The sequence below is a fragment of the Lepus europaeus genome, chromosome X (assembly GCF_033115175.1).
Source record: "Lepus europaeus isolate LE1 chromosome X, mLepTim1.pri, whole genome shotgun sequence".
Classification (NCBI taxonomy): Eukaryota; Metazoa; Chordata; class Mammalia; order Lagomorpha; family Leporidae; genus Lepus; species Lepus europaeus.
In genome coordinates, this window is record NC_084850.1 from 48,575,696 (window position 1) to 48,595,285 (window position 19,590).

At 46.4% G+C, this 19,590-nt stretch overlaps 1 protein-coding gene across 1 annotated transcript in view; it reads left to right on the forward strand.

Annotated features, from left to right (window-relative positions):
• FRMPD3 (FERM and PDZ domain containing 3) overlaps window positions 1-19,590 on the forward strand; it is an 85,812-nt gene that overhangs the window by 61,770 nt on the left and 4,452 nt on the right. The window contains exons 13-14 of the mRNA XM_062183595.1: window positions 7,747-7,891; window positions 18,639-19,460. Of these exons, the coding sequence (XP_062039579.1) occupies window positions 7,747-7,891; window positions 18,639-19,460 (967 nt within the window). The remainder of the gene's footprint in view (window positions 1-7,746; window positions 7,892-18,638; window positions 19,461-19,590) is intronic.

Sequence of the window (19,590 nt, forward strand, 5' to 3'; positions counted from 1 at the left end):
AGAAGTGGGATGTGTTCAAAGGCAAGGAGCAAGCACAGAAATAAGCAAGCCATATGTGCAGGTCGATAAGCATAGTTGCTTGGCTGGAGAGGAGGATAATGAGAAACGAGATCAGAGAGATTGGGGATGAGCAGAACAAGTTGCTTAAGAGCCTGAAAGGCCAGGCCAAGGGATTCAGGTTCAATGTAGTAGACTAGAGGGAATCCACTGTCGGTCCTCGAGCAGGGGGTGACAGAGTGATGGCTGACTTGGACCTGGGAGCAAGACGAGTGTGAAGCCCGGGAGGTGAGGAGAGGATGATTTAACTAGTCTAGGCGAGAAGTGGTAAGAGCTTCAGCTGGAGGGATGGTAGCGGTAAGGAGAAAGAGCGGGTGTGAAACCTGCAGGGTCATTAAGATGTGAGTGCATATCCTTGCTCTCACACCTTTCTGGCACTGACGATGCACACATCTTGTTATATCTTCTCCTCCTATTACCTGCTGCCCAGATCCCAAGTGCACTGAACAACAGTGCCATTCGGACAGCTCTCTACCGAATCACGAGTGGGTGCACGAGGGAGACTATATTATGGGATAGATGGGAGGTGTTGTAGATGAAGGGAAGACACTAGGGTTATGTTTTGCAAGTGGGAAACAATGAATGGTTAGATGGTATGACTTCTCAGAGATACAACCATCAGATAGGGTATAGTTGGTTTCAAGCGTGCCCCTAAACTTTAAGTAGCTGATAAAATATATGTGAAAAACCACAGGAGCATTATCCACTTGATGTCAGAATATTTTTTACTTTATAATACGATTTACCATGTGCAGTGGGCAGAATAATGGCTTCCCAAAAATGCTTGTGCCCTAATCCTCAGAACCTATGAATATGCTAAATTATATGGGAGCGTGGTGGGCTGGGGATTAAGTTTGCAGATGGAATTAAGATCGCTAACCATGTGACCTTAAAATGGGACGATTAGCCTAGACTCTCCAGGTGAGCCCAATATATTGCAGAGTCCTTACAGGGAGAGGAGGCAGAGAGAAGTTCAGAGGGATGTGATGTAAGAAGGACTCAGCCTGACCTTGCTGGCCTTGAAGATGGAGAACAGGGTCATGAGTGAAGGGGTCTGGGAGGCCTCCAGAAACTAGGAAAACCAAGGAAACCGATTCTACCCTAGATCCACCAGCCTACACCTGAGGTTAGCCCAGTGAGCCTGGTGTCAGATTGCTGACCTCCAGAACTTAAAGAGAATAGATGTATGTGTATTATTTAAACCGCTACGTTTGTGGTCACTTCTAATAGCGGCAACAGGAAATTGATACACCAGGCGATTCCTTCAGTCGCAAGTGCTCATCCAATACACTGAAGATATGATTTGATGGCTACACATTCTGCTCCCACTCCACTTTTGTTTTTTACATAGAATCAGATGTACCTGTAATCAGAGCTGGCTGCTGCCTTGTGCATTATAAGCTCAAGTGCATGCCCCATGGAATAGACCAAGCAGCATTTATCTGTATCTCATAAATTGGCAGAGGCAAGATGGATGACATAGTGGTAGGAGGAAGAAAGGAAGACTTGAAGGAAGAGAAAAATCAGAGGTTTCAATGTAATAGTTTAGTACGAACTTGCTGTTGCTAGGAAGCAAATTCAACACAATGTTGGATGCAAAGGTACTTTGTAAAGGAAAGGGGAAAAAATGGCTCCTTCCATCAAGATACTTCCTATCTTGTAGGAAAGCAATGCACAAGTACATGGCAGAGGGCTGCTGTGGTGAGGAGCAGAAGCCAAGGAGCAGGTCTTGGGGGGCCAAGGGCAGCCCTGGCTCCAGCGGCCATGGCACTGAGCTTGCTGGTGAGAGCAGCTCTCCCACTCCCTGGAGTACTTCTGGGGCAAGCAAGCGGGCAAGAAGCAGTGCTCGATGAAGGCGAACCCCAGCAGCACAAGAGGGAGCTGGCCAGTGAGCTGCCCAGGGCAGTGCCTGGCCCTGATGGCCTGGGTGTGCTTCCTCGCAGACAGGCAGCCTTATAAAGCTGTCTGCATTTAGGAAATGAAACCTTTTCCAATTTCCACGACAACAGCAAAATACATGCAAGACTGATAAAGGTACTGTAGGAGAGGTAGCAAGAGAAGGTTAGAGGAAGTCAAACCCTGGCTGGTGGAGTAAGGAGAGTTTCCTGAAAGCAGTAGTACTTGTGGTGACTGAGAGGTGTCTCTGGGAAGGACTTGGGAGACCAGCAGTTGGGAGCTCCCTAGTGGAGCAAATGGCTTGCCTAGGCTCCGTGGGGTCCATCTGTGGCATCTGCAGTGTGCAGGAGCCACCCCCACAGGTGCGTCAGAGCTGGTCAGGCCCTTTCCTCCCAACTCTGCCTTCCTGGACTTCACACTGCAGTGCTGGGAGTGTGTACACCAGGGCAATTGGCCAACACTACAGCTCAGAACCTGAAAGGAGTGGCTGTGACACCTTTACTGGCCGCTGCATAGAGTACACGGAAGGAAGGCCAGCTTTATTTATTTAATAGGGAACATGGAAATTAGAAGCCAGATTTGGCCCTTTTCCCCCTAGAAATGCTGCTGTGGTCTGGGAATATTCTGGAATAGTCTGGTGAAAATAAGATTTTTCATTGACAGCAGTTCTCAGCCCTGACCACAAATGAGAATAATGAGTAAAAAATGTAGAAACCACTAGATGTCCATGCTCTTCCTCCTAAACCATTTCAATCAGAATTTCTGAGGGTGGAGCCCAGGGTGATTCCAAGGTGATTCTAATGTGCACTTGACCCGAGAAGCACTGCCTTAAGTGATATTCTGCCTTCCCCCTAAATTGGCTGGCTATGCCCAATTAGAAGAGGCAAGAACCCAAATGCACTGCCTCCCTAGGACTCAAAGACCATTATCTTGTACCCTTGTCCTCCAGGTCCCTGGATTCTCATCTATTTCCTGTTGTCACGGATGCTAGAGTGAGCCGAGGCTACCTCTGGGCACCCGGGAAGGAGATACAGCCGGAGCATGGCAAATTAATCCCTGCTGTACCTTCTCGCGGGCTCATGCCTCAAACTCTGTTCTCCTTATCTTATTTTTCCACTTGAAGATGACCTGAGCAGATTTAGTTACAGTTTTCACTCAGCTTACTGGTTCATAGGGAGCGAACATGAGGTAGTGTTCCAATGTCTTTCTCCAAAAGATGGCAGCCTGGGACTGAGACACCGCTGAGCCATTACCATACCCCATTATCACAGAAGCACATAAGGGGGAAAGGGAAACCATCAAAGGAATTATCCCAAAGGATCTCTTGTGGCCCAGTGTGTCTCCTATTCTCAGGCATGAGCTTGATTGCTCTAGTGCTTTCTGTAGGGACAAGCATTACTTTACACATCACGGTCATTAAAATCCTATTTAAAAGAAAATGGCTTTTAAGGTTTCTAAGAAACCTATCCAACCTCTTGGCTTGCCTACCTTGGATTTGATTTTCACCCCTGCTGGCAAATAAGCCCTTGGGTGTTCCATTTACCAGTTGCGCTTGGCCTGTGCTGGGGCCCAGTTGGCTGTCTGAGGATGCTTAGGAGTAACTCTCAATGTGCTGTGTGTCTCATGCTGAGCCACCCGGGGATGTGCTTGGCCCTCTCTGTGCACAGGATTTTGCCTTTGTGCTCTTTTATTAGCAACATCAGCCTATGTGAAGGGTAAGAGGGGAGACTGAAATGAAGTCAGATAGTTATGTCAATCAGTCAGGTAGTCACCTGACCTCCGGTCAGTAATTCTGCCCATTAGCCAGCCAGGTAGCTAATAGTTGGAATGTGAGGCTCTTGGGGCATTCTGCCTGTCCTGAAGCCAGCTTGTCAGCTAGGGTACGAGTGAGTCAGACTGCCCTGCAGCCAGCCAGCGCATCAGTCTATCCATCAGTCAGCCTGCCACTTAGCCTGTATTTTGATCAAATGATCCTTCATTCTATTTGTCAGCCAATGCCATTTCCTCAAAGAGCTTTCTCCAGCTTCTGAAACCAAATTAGTCACATACAGACACATGTACACACACACACACACTCCATTCTGGAACATTCTATGTGTTGCTAGCTCTCTGAACTTTGCCTTCACAGAGCTTGTCATCCTCACAATCATTTTCATTGGTGTGATCATTTTCTTTATGTCTTATTTGCTGCCACAGTATTAGCGCCATGAGGGCAGGAACTGGGTTGGCCCCATTCTGGGGTGAATGGATGTGTCTCACATTGGTTGTGCTCTACATGCGGCATCTAGCTGGTTTGTAGCCACTTGCTGGGTGGACGAAGCAGGGCAGGAGAAGCATTTCAGCCAGAGGGAACAGCCTAGGATAAGGTATGAAGGTGTGAAAGAACATGATGAGCTGCAAATTGTGTAAATGAGCACAAGGTGATGGCCACTGAATGGAGGAGGATACAGGCAGAGGTAGAGATATGGTTGGAAATGTAGGCTGCGTCCAGGCCCTGAAGGGTTTTGTATACCACTGAAAGGCAGATGGAGTTTATTCTTTATTAAAAGATTTATTTATTTGGACAGCAGATTGACAGAAAAAGAAGTGGAAAAGGAGAGAGAGAGAGAGAGAGAGAGAGAGAGAGAGAGAGAGAGGTTTTATCTGCTGGTTCACTCCCCAAATGCCCACAACAGCCATGCTGGACCAGGTCGGAGCCAAGAGCCAGGAACCCCATCCAGGTCTCCCACGTGGGTGGCAGGGGCCATCTTCCACTGCTTTCCCAGGTGCATTAGCAGGGGACTGGATCAGAATTAGTGACCTGGAACTCAAACCAGCAGTCTGATATGGGATACCAGCATTGCAGGTGACAGCTTAACCCACTGCACCACAACGCTGGCCCCAATTTACTCTTTAGGTGATAAGCTCTACTGAAAGATTTTAAATGGCAGTGAGACTTGTGCTTTCGAAAGACCCCGCAGTCAGGACCTTTGGGGTGAAGTGATTAAAGACTGGAGGCAGAGAGGCCAATCAAGAGAGCCCTGGAAGTGCTCAGCTTAATGTGTCCCAACATTTTCCAGGTCGTGTGAAAATGCTCCAATTTTCTGTAACAAAAAAAGAAGAGCGAGAGAGAGCCAAGACTACATACATACATAGGTGAGGCAATCTGTGTCTGGCAACAGGGCTCAGGCTGAGAGGTTCAGTGTCTCGGCACGCTCACCATCCATTCGACACACCTGGAGAGATCTGGGTCTGGAAGGAAGATGATGAGGGCCTGGACTAAAGCAGTGGCAGTGAACATAGCTGGCTGCAATGTGTATGAGTGCTCCCGAGGAAAGCTCCGTGAATGGCGGTAGCAGCACTCTGTACCGACACCTCCGTGTATCCCTCTGCCATTGGGGCTCAGTAGTGAGGCAGGAAGGGGCATCTGACTCCCTCCAGCCCAGTTCCACCCCATTGACCTTCACTTTCTTGTATATAGGCTGATCATTGTGTTGTGACTGCGAAGCAACCATTCATGGGAAGTAAGAACATACCTGTGCCATTCCTAATAATGCCTCAAAAATCTTCATGCTATCCCTTCCATTTTTAAAAAAAAGATTGATTTATTTATTTGAAATTTTTTTTTATTTTTATTTATTTGAAAGACAGAGTTAGAGAGGTAGAGACAGAGAGAGAGGTCTTCCATTTGCTGGTTCACTCCCCAGATAGCTGCAACAGCCAGAGCTGCGCTGATCCGAAGCCAGCAGCCAGGAGCTTCTTCTGGGTCTCCCACATGGGTACAGGGGCCCAAGGACTTGGACCATCCTCTACCGCTATCCCAGGCCATAGCAGAGAGCTGGAACGGAAGAGGAGCAGCCGGGACTAGAACTGGTGCCCATATGGGATGTCGGCGCTTCAGGCCAGGACGTTAACCCACTGTGCCACAGCGCCAGCCCCGTTTACTTATTTGAAAGTCAGAGTTACACACAGAGAGAAGGAGAGGTAGAGAGAGAGAGAGAGAGAGAGAGAGAGGTCTTCCATCTGTTAGTTCACTCCCCAATTGGCTGCAACGGCTGGAGCTGCGCTAATCAGAAGCCAGCAGCCAGAGGTTTCTTCTGGATCTCCCATACAGGTGCAGGGACCCAAGCACTTGAGCCATCTTCTACTGCTTTCCCAGGCCATAGCAGAGAGCTGGATCAGAAGCAGAACAGCCAGGACTCAAACCAGCACCCATATGGGATGCCAGCACTGCAGGTGGCGACTTTACCCGCTACGCCACAGAGCCGGCCCCATCCCTTCCTTTTCATTGGATTGGGCACTTACCCTCATGGGGCCTAATCACCTCTCTCCTAGTCTGTTGCTGTAGCCCTCTTGGTGGTTAAAGAAAGGTCTTATTCCCTTTTCTTAATTGTTCTAATTCTTAATGGTTGGTCTAGGGACCCCAAAAGGTCATGGAGACCCATAGCCTCATGGCTCCCTCTTTAGCAGTTCTTTAGTGGTCTATCTGGAAACACACTGCTCTATCCCAGGAGGAATCCCAGACTTCAGTCTGACTGAAATTAATCAAGCTACACTTTTTTTAAAAAAGATTTATTTATTTATTTGAAAGGCAGAGAGAGAGGTCTTCCATCCACTGGTTCACTCCCCAAATGGCCACAACAGCCAGAGCTGAGCTGATCTGAAGCCAGGAGCCTCCTACACGTCTCCCATATGGGTGCAGGGGCCCAAGAACTTTGGCAATCTTCCACTGCTTTCCCAGGCCATAGCAGAGAGCTGGTTCAAGTGGAGCAACCGGGACTCGAACCAGCAGCACCCATTTGGATGCCAGCACTACAGGCAGCAGCTTTACCCACTACACCACAAAAAGCTCCACTTCTAGAATTATACATGTAATAGAGATATCAGGAAGTTTTCTTGAAAAGGTGCTGTTGGTTTTTTGTTGTTGTTGTTGTTGTTTTGTTTTTTGTATATCATTGCTGATTATCCGTTAATCCCAGGATAAATCTGATTTTAGGGTAAGGAACAGAAATCAATAAAGTCTGCTGTATTTACCAAAGTGAATTGAAAACAACAATGACCCTAATATGATATTTTCTATAAAAATATATCCCGGTGGTCTAATAAATTTGGAAAACTTGGATTGCTAAAGCTCTCCCCTTGAACTTTCACAGCTCATGTTAATATATTAAAAGATCCAAGCATTCTCATAGTAAAACCCTCTTCATACACTAACCCAGTGTCACAAACATATTTGACTAAGGAGTTCTTTTAAGAAGTGCCGAGGAAAGGAGGGGAGAGCAGAAAGATCTGAGCAGGGCTGCAGGGCAGAAAGACTTCGGCCCCAAAAGACACGCTTAGGGCTCGATTCTATGGAGTGCCTTCTATGTCCAAGAATCTGTTCTGAGTGTTACCAGGGGATATAGTGAGCTGAGCAATAGCTATTGTACCCCAGTTACTTACAGTCAAGGACGCTCCAGGTTTCCCTCAGTCTAGCTCAGTCTTCCAGTTTTACCCCTCCTCTCCCAGCTGCCTTGCACATCTGCTGAGCTCTGAAAAACACAAATACAGCCACACAGCAGTCACAGGGTATTACCTAATTTTAGCCTTGGTCAGTAAAGGTGGTTCATTAAGTGTGTGGTTTAAAGTCAACCTTGTCCTGATACTTGCATTAAGAGTTTACTACAAAGAAATTCCCACATCAGAAGAAACTATTTGTCAGGCCTGGATTTGGGGTTAAGAAAGTATGCCTCTGTAGCCATGCAAGTCACCAGCCTAGTGCACCTGCCTCGCTTGGTCCTGGGTATTCATGTTTCTTTTCGTTTCCCCCTGCAGCCTCTGGTGCTGTTGATGGAGTGGCCGGAAGCCACCAATTTTGCCTGCCTGATTGCGGGGTACTGCCGCCTCCTGCTGGATTCCAGGAAGATGATATTCTCCAGGCCTGCAAGCCAGCCTCTTCCGCCTCCAATGATCAAGGCAGGTAGGGCTCAGCCTCGGTTTTCGGTATGCCGGAAGCCCTTCAGACCCTGGAGACATAGAGAGCTAGAGGGAGGAACTCTGCTGCCTTAATGCTCACCCCATGCTGACATCGTCTGGTTTACCAGTAGCCGGCGCTATAGCACTGCGTCCTACCTGGCAAGTCCTAGTAGGAGAGACAGCTGGCTGTCACATGTGCCTTCTGCATAAAGGATGCCTGTGCCCACACATTGTGATTGAGTCAGTGAATGAACGTAAGATAAAAATAGCAAACAAGCAATAAATAGAGACAATTATAGAATCGCGTAGAATCTAAGGCAAATCTTTGGAGACAATGGAGATATAGAGGAGACTCATGCATGTTTGGGCTTAGTGGAAGTGGGATTGAAAAATGAAAGGAAAACTTCTCGTGCTGGTGTTGTTCATCATAACAGGGATTGAAAGAGCTGTCTGAAGTATGGAGCCTTTGAGGACTGGGGTAGGAAGGCTGTGCAGGCCCAGAGGGTTTGGAGTTAGGAGGGGACAGTCATTAAAAAAACAAGTTCAAGTGCAGCCCCCAAACAGCAGGCTTCCCAGATGGGCAGCTTAATGCTGCCATCCCCCAGAGCTGTCTGAGTGATGGCACGAAGAGAAGAAGCCTTGGGGAAAATCAGCCCAGTCCAGGAACTGCTGTCTAGACAGAAGTGGAAGGAGAAGGAAGTGACCCAGAAAGCAGGTACACCACATACCAGACCTTAAGTTTCACATATGTGCTTTAAGGACTCCTCTGCAACCCAGCTTCCAAACATCACAAGTGCAGCTGAGACTTAACACCCAGCAGTAGCCCTCTCCTCATGCTGCGCACTTGATCCACCTGTCCTTACCACTTGACTGTTTCTTCTCCCTTCTTCAAGGCTGCGTTGGTTTTCAGAGTGGGCACATCTGATCTAGATCTAGGTTTTAGGGAGTAGAAAAACACTCCTGCTGGATGAGCCAGCACGCAGAGGCTGTGTACCCGCTCCCACACATACATCCTCTCAACCCATTGTCTCCTCATCATGAACCAGCCCATCATGAGCATCATAAGCCCAAGTTGACATCTCATAACATTGTCCACAGAAAGTAAGAGGGAAACGGTCAAACACAGATTTGGGAATGCATAGGCTCCTCCTAACCTAGAGAAGCAAAGAAACTGACCTGGAAGAGGAAGAAACCAGGGGGTGAATTGCTGCACCTCTCCAGGTGAATAGCTCTGAAGATGCAGTCATACTGGCAGACCTACAAATAGGCAAATTCTGGAAAAGCCGATGTTAGCGCTGTCAGTGTCACCTGTGAGCTTCCTCATTCTAATCTTGTCCTGGTAGACTCTGCCATTTACTGAGCAGGAGAGACAAGGAGAAAGGGAAAAGGGAAGGAGCATTCTGGCACTTAGCCAAGGACCAGATGTGTCAGGGAGCATTGTTTGGGGATTTCCACTTTCTGAAAGCAGTGGGGGTGTGCTGTAGTCCTACCCTGCCTGACAAAGGGTTTCTGGCATTCTATCATCACGTTAGCCATTGCTGGCCCTCTGAGGGTAGTGGTACCAAGTGAGAGACATGAGCTTCCTGTGTCCCCGGAACCTCACTGAATATATTCCATGTTGCTTCCCTGTTGTTTTTGCATAGGCAAATCTGTTTCATTGGACTATCTTATAGCTAGATATGGCTTTAGAGGCCTCCCCCGCCCTGCCGCCGCCACCCGATTCCTGAGAGTCCCATCGGGCCTACAGAGTGATGGAGGTTCAGACAGTCACTAGCACAGGGCCCTCTACATGCATGCAGGAGTCAGATGAGTTACCGTGGGGTCTCTGCTGCTTGTAGTGCTTCTTCTTGGGTGGAAAAAAGTGGAAACTGGCAACTCAGGGGAAGAGGCAAGTAGAAAGCCTCTGTTCTTCCTTCCCTCTTCTCGCCAGAAAGATGAAAACTTGAACTTGGCATCCTCTCTCGAGGGACTTGGTTCGAGGCTTGGGCCCAGTTTGTTGGCTTTTTGGACTGCTAGATCCTGGATTGACAGCAACCACCTGGTACTCTTTGTGGGTGAGGTGGCACCCCACAGGTGTGCCTCAGGTCAGAGCTGCCACCAGTACCCCAGCAAGCTGCAAGGCTCCTGTATGTATCTTCCCTCCTGGTTTCTAGGAAGGGAGGGCACCACTGAGGAGAACTCAGTTCAGGTGACAGTGGAAGGACCATAGGTTCCTGGTCTTGTAGACCTGGAGGACCAAAATCCAAAGTTGAAATCAGTTTCCTTCGTCAGCCCTCACATTCCTCCCAGGACAGCAGCCCCACTGCTGACTGATGTTCTTCAGCAAAGGGAACCGTCATCCTCCCAACTTCAGCCCAAAGCCCTAGCCCACTCGGAGCCTGGTGCCTCTGCAAAGGAGGAAGAGATGTATCTTCTTGTCCCACCAGGCTGCTGGTGCAACTCGGCACTCAGCCTTAGAGCCGGTAGTTTAAAGGATGCTGTTAAGTCAGAAACTGGCAAAGAGAAAGCATTACTCTCTTCCAGACACAGGAAAAAAAGAATGAAGAAGTGGTAGGGAAGGACTTTCCTCTTGGACTGTGTCAGCAGTTTCCACAGAGTAGGTGTTACACTTATTCGCTCACCAAGTATTTCTCTAGGACTTACGTGCCAGGCACTGGCGATACAGCCACAAATAACAGACATTGTCTTTTGTTTCCTAAAGAGTTATTATTATTTTTATTTGAAAAGCAGAGTTGGTGGGGTGGGGGAGACACAGAGAAAGAGATCTTCCATTTGCTGGTTCACTCCCCAAATGGTCACAGTGGCCAGGACTGGGCCAGGTTGAAACCAGGAGCCTGAAACTCCGTCTGGGTCTCCCACATGAGTGGCAAGGACCCAAGAAGTCAGAGCATCTTCCAGGTACATTAGCATGGACCTGCATCATAAGTGGGACTTGAACCAGCGTTCACATGGGATGCTGGTGTTGCAGGAGTCACCTTGACCTGCTGTGCCATGATGCCAGCCCCACAGACATTGCCTTGATGGCACTGCCTTCATGTAGTTTACAATGTGGTAGGAGGAATACAGACATTATTAGATGGATCCTGGCAACACAGTAAGTACCTTTGTGTTTATAGAGAGGACATTCAACAGATACAATAGAATAGCCTATAAGTTTGAAGGCTCAGAAAGGCTCCGAGTTTAAAGAAAAGCTCAAACAAATGCCAGTTCTCCATCAGTACTGAGGTAGTTGGAAATTCAGAAGCACCTGCCGTCTCTCCCCAGCCTTGAACCTCTCAGTGTCCTTGAAGAACCCAAGAAAACAAGACTTTGAGAACCCTAGTTGGGGCTTTAGTTGAAGGAATTCACTCTATATTTTCTGCCATGGTTAGAAAATAGTTTGGTGTGGTGAATTCAATATTCTGGTTAATGATCATTGTATATTCCACACATGGCTTACTAATTTTCTGTAGTTAAGACCCAACAGTATACACAGAGCACTAAAGTCAGGCTTAACATAATAGACTTTTTTCCTCTTTTTTGGTGATTCAGAAAGAATATGAGAAATCTCTGAAGGCCTCTAGGTCATCATCATGAACAGCGATCGTTGGACTGTACAGTAAAGCAGGGCCTAGCACTGGAATGCTGTTTGAGTCAAGGTCATGCTGACTGTACAAGGTACTTCAAAAAGCTCCTGAAAAATTGGATTAAATGATAAGCTTATTTTGGATGCAAAAAGTTTGACATCTATATATACAAGTAGTCTTTAAAAATGTGTGGAAAATGCATGTTATGAAACAACTATGCATGGATTTCAAAGTGATTTTGCACCAAAATAAACTTACCTCTTTTTTAAGGTTTATTTATTTATTTGAGATGCAGAGTTACAGACAGTGAGAGGGAGAGACAGACAAAGAGAGAGAAAGGTCTTCCATCCCCTGGTTCACTCCCCAAGTGGCTGCAATGGAGAAGCTGGGTCAATCTGAAGCCAGGAGCCAGGAGCTTCTTCTGGGTCTCCAACGTGGGTTCAGGGGCACAAGCAGTCAGCACTGCTTTCCCAGGCCATTAGCTGGGAGCTGGATCAGAAGTGGAGCAGCCGGGACATGAACCCAGTGCCCATGTGGGATGCTGGCACCACAGGCAGAGGCTTAACTTACTGTGCCACAGTGCCGGATCCAATAAACATATCTTTTCATTCCATTTTCTATGAACTTTAAGTCCCTTCATACATTTATATATGTAAAAACAAACTGTAATTATTTTAGAGCATAACTCCAGTTGGATCCACTCTCTCATTCTTTGCAAGCATTTTTTTTTCTTTCATCAATCTTTGAAGCGGCTGGTACAGAGGGACAGACTAGGGCATCCCCTTGGGAAAGCTGATGAGCAATTTACAACAGATTTGCAATCTGGGAGGCATGCTGCCCCAGCCATCAGCCGGCTGCACCTGGCTTTCCTGGCATTTATGATCTTCTGCCTAGAGGAGATTTGGGATTCTCAGGGCACATTCTCTCCTAAGATCTGGAAATCACAATACCAGGTGGTGGGCAGGGCATCACCTGGCCTCCACAGTCTAGTGTTGGGAGATGTTTCCATCTTTCAGGAAGGGAAGCCAGCCTTACAAGTCCACCCATTGCCTGAGAGCAGTAACCACCTGCTTGTTGACCATGCCCCAGGAGCCACATCCAGTGGCAGCTTATTACCAGGCAGGCTACCCTGATTGCTCAGCTGTCTCATAGGTAGTTAGCACCTGGTGCCTCCCCAGAACATGTGGACAATGCCTTGGAGTAGAGACATCATGAACTAATAGTCCATACTCCTGGCTTAGTGCTTCCTGGCAGGAATGCAAGGTCATAAGATACTATTCCCTCAATTGATCCAGGGCTCCCTAGATACAGCCAGTAACGCCTTAACTGAACCCACTCAATGTAATACTATTGAATCTATAGTTAGAGCAACATGTATATAGTTAGGCAACATGGCCTATGGAAAACTGTAAGAGTTTAAGATCACAGGTTAGAGAGATTCTGATTCCAGTCCCAGCTTTGCTGTATCTTAGCTGTGTGGTCATGAGGACACTCCATAAACTGAATTTCAGTTTTGTCATCTATAAAATGAGTATAATACTACCTACCTCATGAGACATTTGACAAAATTATGTGAGATAAACCACATGGAGTCCTTTCACAATGCAAGGCACATGTTTTACTTTGTATAAGAGTTTAGAGTTAATCACGTATCTAGCTCTGTGCTATTGTTATTTCTTTTTTACTTATTTATTTGAAAAAGCAAAGTGACAGAGAGACAGAGAGAGCTCTTCAATCCATTGGTTCACTCCCCAAGTGACTACAACAGCCAAGGTTGGGCCAGGCTGAAGCCAGGAGCCAGGATTTCCATCTGAGTCTCCCATGTGGGTGACAGGGCCCCAAGTACTTGGGGCATCTTCTGCTGCCTTCCCAGGTGCATTAGCAGGGAGCTGGATGGAAACCAGAGTAGATAGGAGCCAGGACTCAAACTGGTACTCTGATATGGGATATCAGTGTCCCAAGCAGCAGCTTAATTCACTGTGCAACAATGCTGGTCCCCTTTGGTCAGTTTTTAAATTGTACTGTTTGACCATAAATTTGACAGTTTACTTTTGCACTCTGAGGTCTCTTGCATTAATCTATATGTCTATCATTATATCAGTACCACACAGCCTTGATTATTACTGTTTCATACTAAGTTTTGAAATCAGGAAGTATAAGTCTTCCTCCTTCATTCTTCTTCAAAATTGTTTTGGTTAGTCTGAGTCCCTTGCAATTTCATATGAAATTTTGTATTAGCTTGTAAACTACAAAATCAGCTGGAGATTTGATAAGGAATATATTGAATCTGTGGATCAGTTTGAGAAGTATTGCCATCTCAACAGTATTAAGTCTTCCAACCCATGAGCATACAATATCTTTCCATTTAAATCTTCTTAATTTCTTTTAGATATTTTGTAGTTTTCAGTGTACAAGTCTTATTCTTGTTAAATTCATACCTAAGCGTTTTGCTCATTTTGATGCTATTTATAAATAAAATTGTTTCCTAATTTCACTTTCAGATTGTTCATTGCTAGTGTATAAAATACAATTGATATTTGTGTATTGAACTGTATCCTGTGCTTGTCTATTAGTTCCTATAGTTTATTAGTGGATTCCTTGGGGTTTTTTAGCTACAAGGTCATGTCATCTGCAGATAGAGATGGTTTTACTTTTTCCTTTCCAATATGAATGCCTTAGATTTCAGTTTATTTCCTAATTGCTCTTGCTACAATTTCCAGCGTTGAATCAAACTGATGAGAATAGCTATTCTATACATGGTGTTTCCTGATCTTGGGAGCAAGGCCTTCAGTCTTTCATGTATGATGATAGATATGTCAGTATGATGTTAGCGAGGAGTTTTTAATAGATAAACATGATTGTGTTCAGGAAGATCCCTTTTAGTTCTAGTTTGTTTAGTGTTTTATCATGAAAGAGTTTTGAGTTTTGTCAAATGTTTTTCTGCATCTATTGAGATGACCATGCAGTTTTTTGTCCTGTCTTCTGTTAAAATCATTTACATTAGTTGATTTTGGGTGGTAAACCAAAAATTTACCCACTTGGTCATGGTGCATAATTTTTTTAAATATTGATTTTCTTATTTGCAGTGCAGAGTTAGAGAGAGAGAAATCAGTCTTCTATCTGCTGTTTCATTCCCCAGATGGCTGCAGTGGTGGGGCTGGGCTTGCCTTAAGCCAGCAGCTCCATCCTAGTCTCTGCCTTGGGTGCCAGGGGCCCAAGCACTTGGGCCGTCATTCACTGCTTTCCCAAGTGCATTAACAGGGAGCAGGATCAGAAGCAGAGCAGATGGGACTTGAACCGATGCTAATATGGGATGCTAGTATCAAAGGCGCTGGTTTAACCTGCTCACCACAATGCGAGCCCCTGTATAACTTTTTAAAAAAATATTTATTTGAAAGGCAAAGTTAGAAAGAGAGAGAGGAAGAAACAGACACAGAGAATCTTCCATCCACTGTTTCACCCCTCAAATGGCCACAACAACTGGGACTGGGCAAGTCCAAAGCCAGGAGCCAGGAGCTTCATCCAGGTCTCCCATGTGGGTGGCAGGAGCCCAGCTACTTGGGCCATCTTCTACCGCCTTCCCAAGCACATTATCCGGAAGCTAGACTGGAAGTGGAACAGCCGGGACACAAACCGACATTCACATAGGACGCTGGCATTGCAAGCAGTGGTTTAACCTGCTGCACCACTACTCTGGTCCCTAACTTTTTTTTTTATAGGTTGCTGGATTCAGTTTGCTAGTATTTTGTTGAGGAACTTTATGCCTATATTCATAAGAGATAATGGTCTATAGTTTTCTTGTATGTCTTTGGTTTTGGTATCAAGGTAATAGAGGGAGTTGAGAAGTGTTCTCTCTTCCATTTTTGGAACGTTTGAGAAGAATTGATATAAATGTTTGTTGAGCATTTGGTAGAATACACCGGTGAAGCCATCTGGGCCTCGGCTATTTTTTTTTTTTAATAGTGGGTGCATGGGGGCTATTAATTACTAATTCAGTTCCTTTTTTTGTTATTGGCCTATTCAGATTTTCTGTATTCCTGAATCAGTTCCCTTTTTTAAGATTATTTATTTATTTGAGAGGTAGAGTTACAGATAGAGAGAGGAAGAGATGGAGAAAAAGGTTTTCCATCCACTGGTTCACTCCCCAAATGGTCATGATGGCCAGAGCTGAACCAATCCAAAGCCAGGAGCCAGGAGATTCTTCTGGGTCTCCCATGCAGGTGCAGGGACTCAAGCACTTGGGCCTTCCTCCACTGCTTTCCCAGGCCATAGCAAGGAGCTAGATCAGAAGAAGAGCAGCTGGGATACAAACCAGAGCCCATACAGGATGTACCACAGGTGGAGGCCTAGCCTACTTCACCACAAGGCCAGCTCTGAATCAGTTCAAGTAGGTTGTATATTTCTAAGAATTTATTCATATCATCTAGCTAGTCGAATTTGTTGGCACAAAAATTCATATTCCCTTATTCCATATCTGTGTAGTCAGTTGTGATGTCCCTTATTCATTCCTGATTTTAGTAATTGAGTTTTCTCTCTTTTGCTTAGTCTAGCTAAAGGTTTATTCATTTTTAAAAAGATTTATTATTTATTTATTTATTTATTTATTTATTTGAAAGTCAGAGTTACACAGAGAGTGGAGAGGCAGAGAGGCAGAGAGAGAGAGAGAGAGAGAGAGAGAGAGAGGTCTTCCATCCGCTGGTTCACTCCCCAGTTGGCCACAATGGCCAGAGCTGCGGTGATCCAAAGCCAGGAGCCAAGAGCTTCTTCCGGGTCTCCCACATGGGTGCAGGGGCCAAGGACTTGGGCCATCTTCTACTGCTTTCCCAAGCCATAGCAGAGAGCTGGATTAGAAATGGAGCAGCCAGGTCTTGAACCAGCGCCCATATGTGATGCCGGCGCTTCAGCGTTAACCCGCTCCACCACAGCGCCAGCCCCAGGTTTATTCATTTTGATCTTTTCAAGGGACCAACTTTTTGCTTCGTTGATTTTCTTTTTTTTTCTATCCTCTATACTATTTCTTTCCTTCTGCTTCCTTTGGGTTTAGTTCATACTTCTTTCTCTGATTTTTTTGGGTAGAAGTTTAGGTTATTTTGGTGAAATCTTTCTTCTTTTTTTAATGGAGGCATTTATAGCTCTAAATTTCTCTTCTAAGAATTTACCCTAGTTAGATTCTATAGATTTTTATATATTGTATCTTCATTTTCATTCATCTCAATATATTTTCCCATTTCTCTTGTGATTTATCCTTTAGTTATTTGGTTGTTTAGAAGTGCATTCATTTCCTCATATTTGTGAATTTCCTAAACTTCCTTTTGTTGTTCATTTCTAATTTAAGTCCATTGTACTCAGGAAACACACTTTGTGTGATTTTTATCCCTTTTAAATTTATTATGGCTTGTTTTATAACCTAATATATGGTTTATCTAGAATAACATTCCATGTGCATTTGAGCAAAATGGATGTTCTGCTGCCATTAGGTGGAGTGTTCCATGGACTTGTGTTAGCTCTAGTTGGTTTATAATATTGTTCAGGTCCTTCATTTCCCTGTTGATCTTCTGCTTAGTTGTTTTATCCACTATAGAAAGTGAGATGTTAAAGTCTGGGACTTTTATTGTTGAATTGTCTACTTCTCCCTTCAATTCCGTCTGTTTTTGTTTTCATATTTGGGGATGGGTCTCTGTTGTTAGAGGCCAGTGCTGTGTTTTTGCCATAGCTGTGAGCTCTAGTGAAAGGCAGTAATGGCATGTTGACTCTGTCAAACTAGAGTTAAAGTCCTTTTGAAGTCATGTTTGCCAGCATCATGACCACCAAGATGAGCTATAGGGTAATGGTTAAAACTGGGTTTTGGGGGCTGGCGTTGTGGTGCAGTGGGTTAAGCTGCTGCAATGCCAGCATCTCATATTGGAGTGCTGGTCTGAGTCCCAGCCGCTCTGCTGCTGATCCAGCTGCTTGATAATGTGCCTGGGAAGGCAGCTGAAGATGACCCAAGTCCATGAGCTCCTGCCACTCATGTCGGAGACCAGGATGGAGTTACTGGTTCCTGGCTTCAGCCTGGTCCAGACCTGGTTCTTGCTACCACTTGGGGAGTGAATCAGCAGATGGAAGATCCCTCTGTCACTCTGCCTTTCAAATAAATAAATAAATCTTAAAGAAAACATGTGTTCACACTTGTACTCAAGTTCGTACTGTCACTTAAGTCTTGGATCTGTTTATTCCTTTCTGAAATGGTGATAAAACCTACCTCGTTGGGTTGTTGTGACGATTAAATGAACCTAGGTTAGTGCTGAGAGCAGAGTGAATTGCCATTGTCTGAGTATATTCCCAGATAACATGGGGAGGGTCTCCCAAAATACAGTAAGATAGAGAAGCAATTCAGAGATTAAGTATTTGCTATGGATGGTTCTCAGATGGACACAACTACCATCATTAAGAGCTGCTTATAAGAGGATTTGTGCCACGTGTCTGCATGGAAGGCAGGGCTGGCCCTGCACGAATCTAAAAAAGTGATAAGATTTGAAGAATTATCGCTTCTCCGTCTTTTGGCTAAGATCAAGTGTAGATTTGAAGAATTAGCAGACTGCTCCCTTACATGCACAGCAGGCCCTATCTCCAGTTCTCTTGACACATTCAGATAGCCAGGAGAGCCTATTCTTGTGGGGTGCCTCCATGGCCTTTCTCTTTGAAATGCAAACTCTTCGCCTTTGCTTGTAGCCTGCTTGATGCTTTTGCAGCGAAGCCTTAGCAACTTGTCAGATTTAGTTCCTTCGCCTAGAAGAGATCCAAGATCACTGAAGAGCAACAGAGCACTGGCAGTCGGAAAGGCTCTGAAAGGGGTGGGGGGACAGGAGCAGCAACCGTTCCAAAGGGGGCATAAAACAAGTCACACCTCTTTAAGTACATTTACAGCTGACTTTCAGAGAAGGTACACCCGTGTAAGGTTCCAACTGGGCCGAGATACCAAGGTGTTTGTCACACCTGACCACATGCCTTTCCCCGGAGGCGATGGGGCCACCAGCAGCTCGGGCTGTTAGGTTCTCCTCCCTCAGTTCTCAAGGCCAGCTGGTAGTGCTTTCTCTTGGTCCCTGTCACTCAGCTGTGCTGCAGGGACAAGAGCCAGATGCCAAGGGAGCTCAGCCACAATCCTCAGCTCCAGGGCTCATCTGTTGATTCTCTTTCTGGGTTTAGATTACATGCACAGCGCCAACCGCCCTGTCACTGGGGGCCACCTGGGGAAAAAGGAGAGTAGTTATGTGGGCAGCGTGGGCACCAGCCCCAGGAAGTCGAGCCGCTGCACGCCCTCGCCTGCCGACTCTGAGCTTGTCAGCTTCTGCTACCTCCACATGCGGGAACAAAGGAAGGAGCCAGAAAGCCGGACGGATGTCAACGAGAACTTAATGTTCTTCGAGGAGACCAGGCCCAGGACCAAGTCTGACCCCACATCCAAAAGCTCTGGCCAAGGTTACGAGGTGGTCCCTGATGACTTTGATGCAGCCAGCCTAGACCACGAGCCTTGTGCCAGCAGGGCCCGGTCTTACACCTTGGACAATTCCCTTGGGGCCGAAGCCCTGAATTTCTACTGTGACTCTTGCAAAGCCAAACTCCAGGAGCAGCTGGGCCCTCGCAAAGGAGGGAGGCCTGGCTCCTCTCGTGACAACATGGTAGACTTGATGTCCCTCCCACCACCTGGGAGTGAGGAAGAAGAGGAAGAGGAAGATGAGACAACTTCTCTGTTGCCTGCCATTGCTGCCCCACCCCCTGGTTTCCGAGACAACAGCTCTGATGAGGATGACCCCAAGCGCCGAGCTGTCCAGAGCCAGGAGCAGGGACGCCACCTGCGTGGGCTTCTGTACGATGAGATACCAGTGACACTGATTGACAGCGTGCAGACACGGACAGTCCGAGATCATGCCCAAGAGCTGGATGATGCCTTGGTGTCCACTCTGCAGGCTCTGGAAGCCCTGGCTGCTTCAGAGGACGGACCGCACCCCCCACCCCCACAGACTGCAGGTAACAGGCCGTTCCTCCTCCCTCTTGCCTCCCCTTCCTTCTCCTGGCCAGGAAGGGCCAGCAGGTGACACTGCTTTCTCCCAAGCAGATCTCCAAGCCACTGTGGTGTGTCAGGGCAGTGGATGGGCCT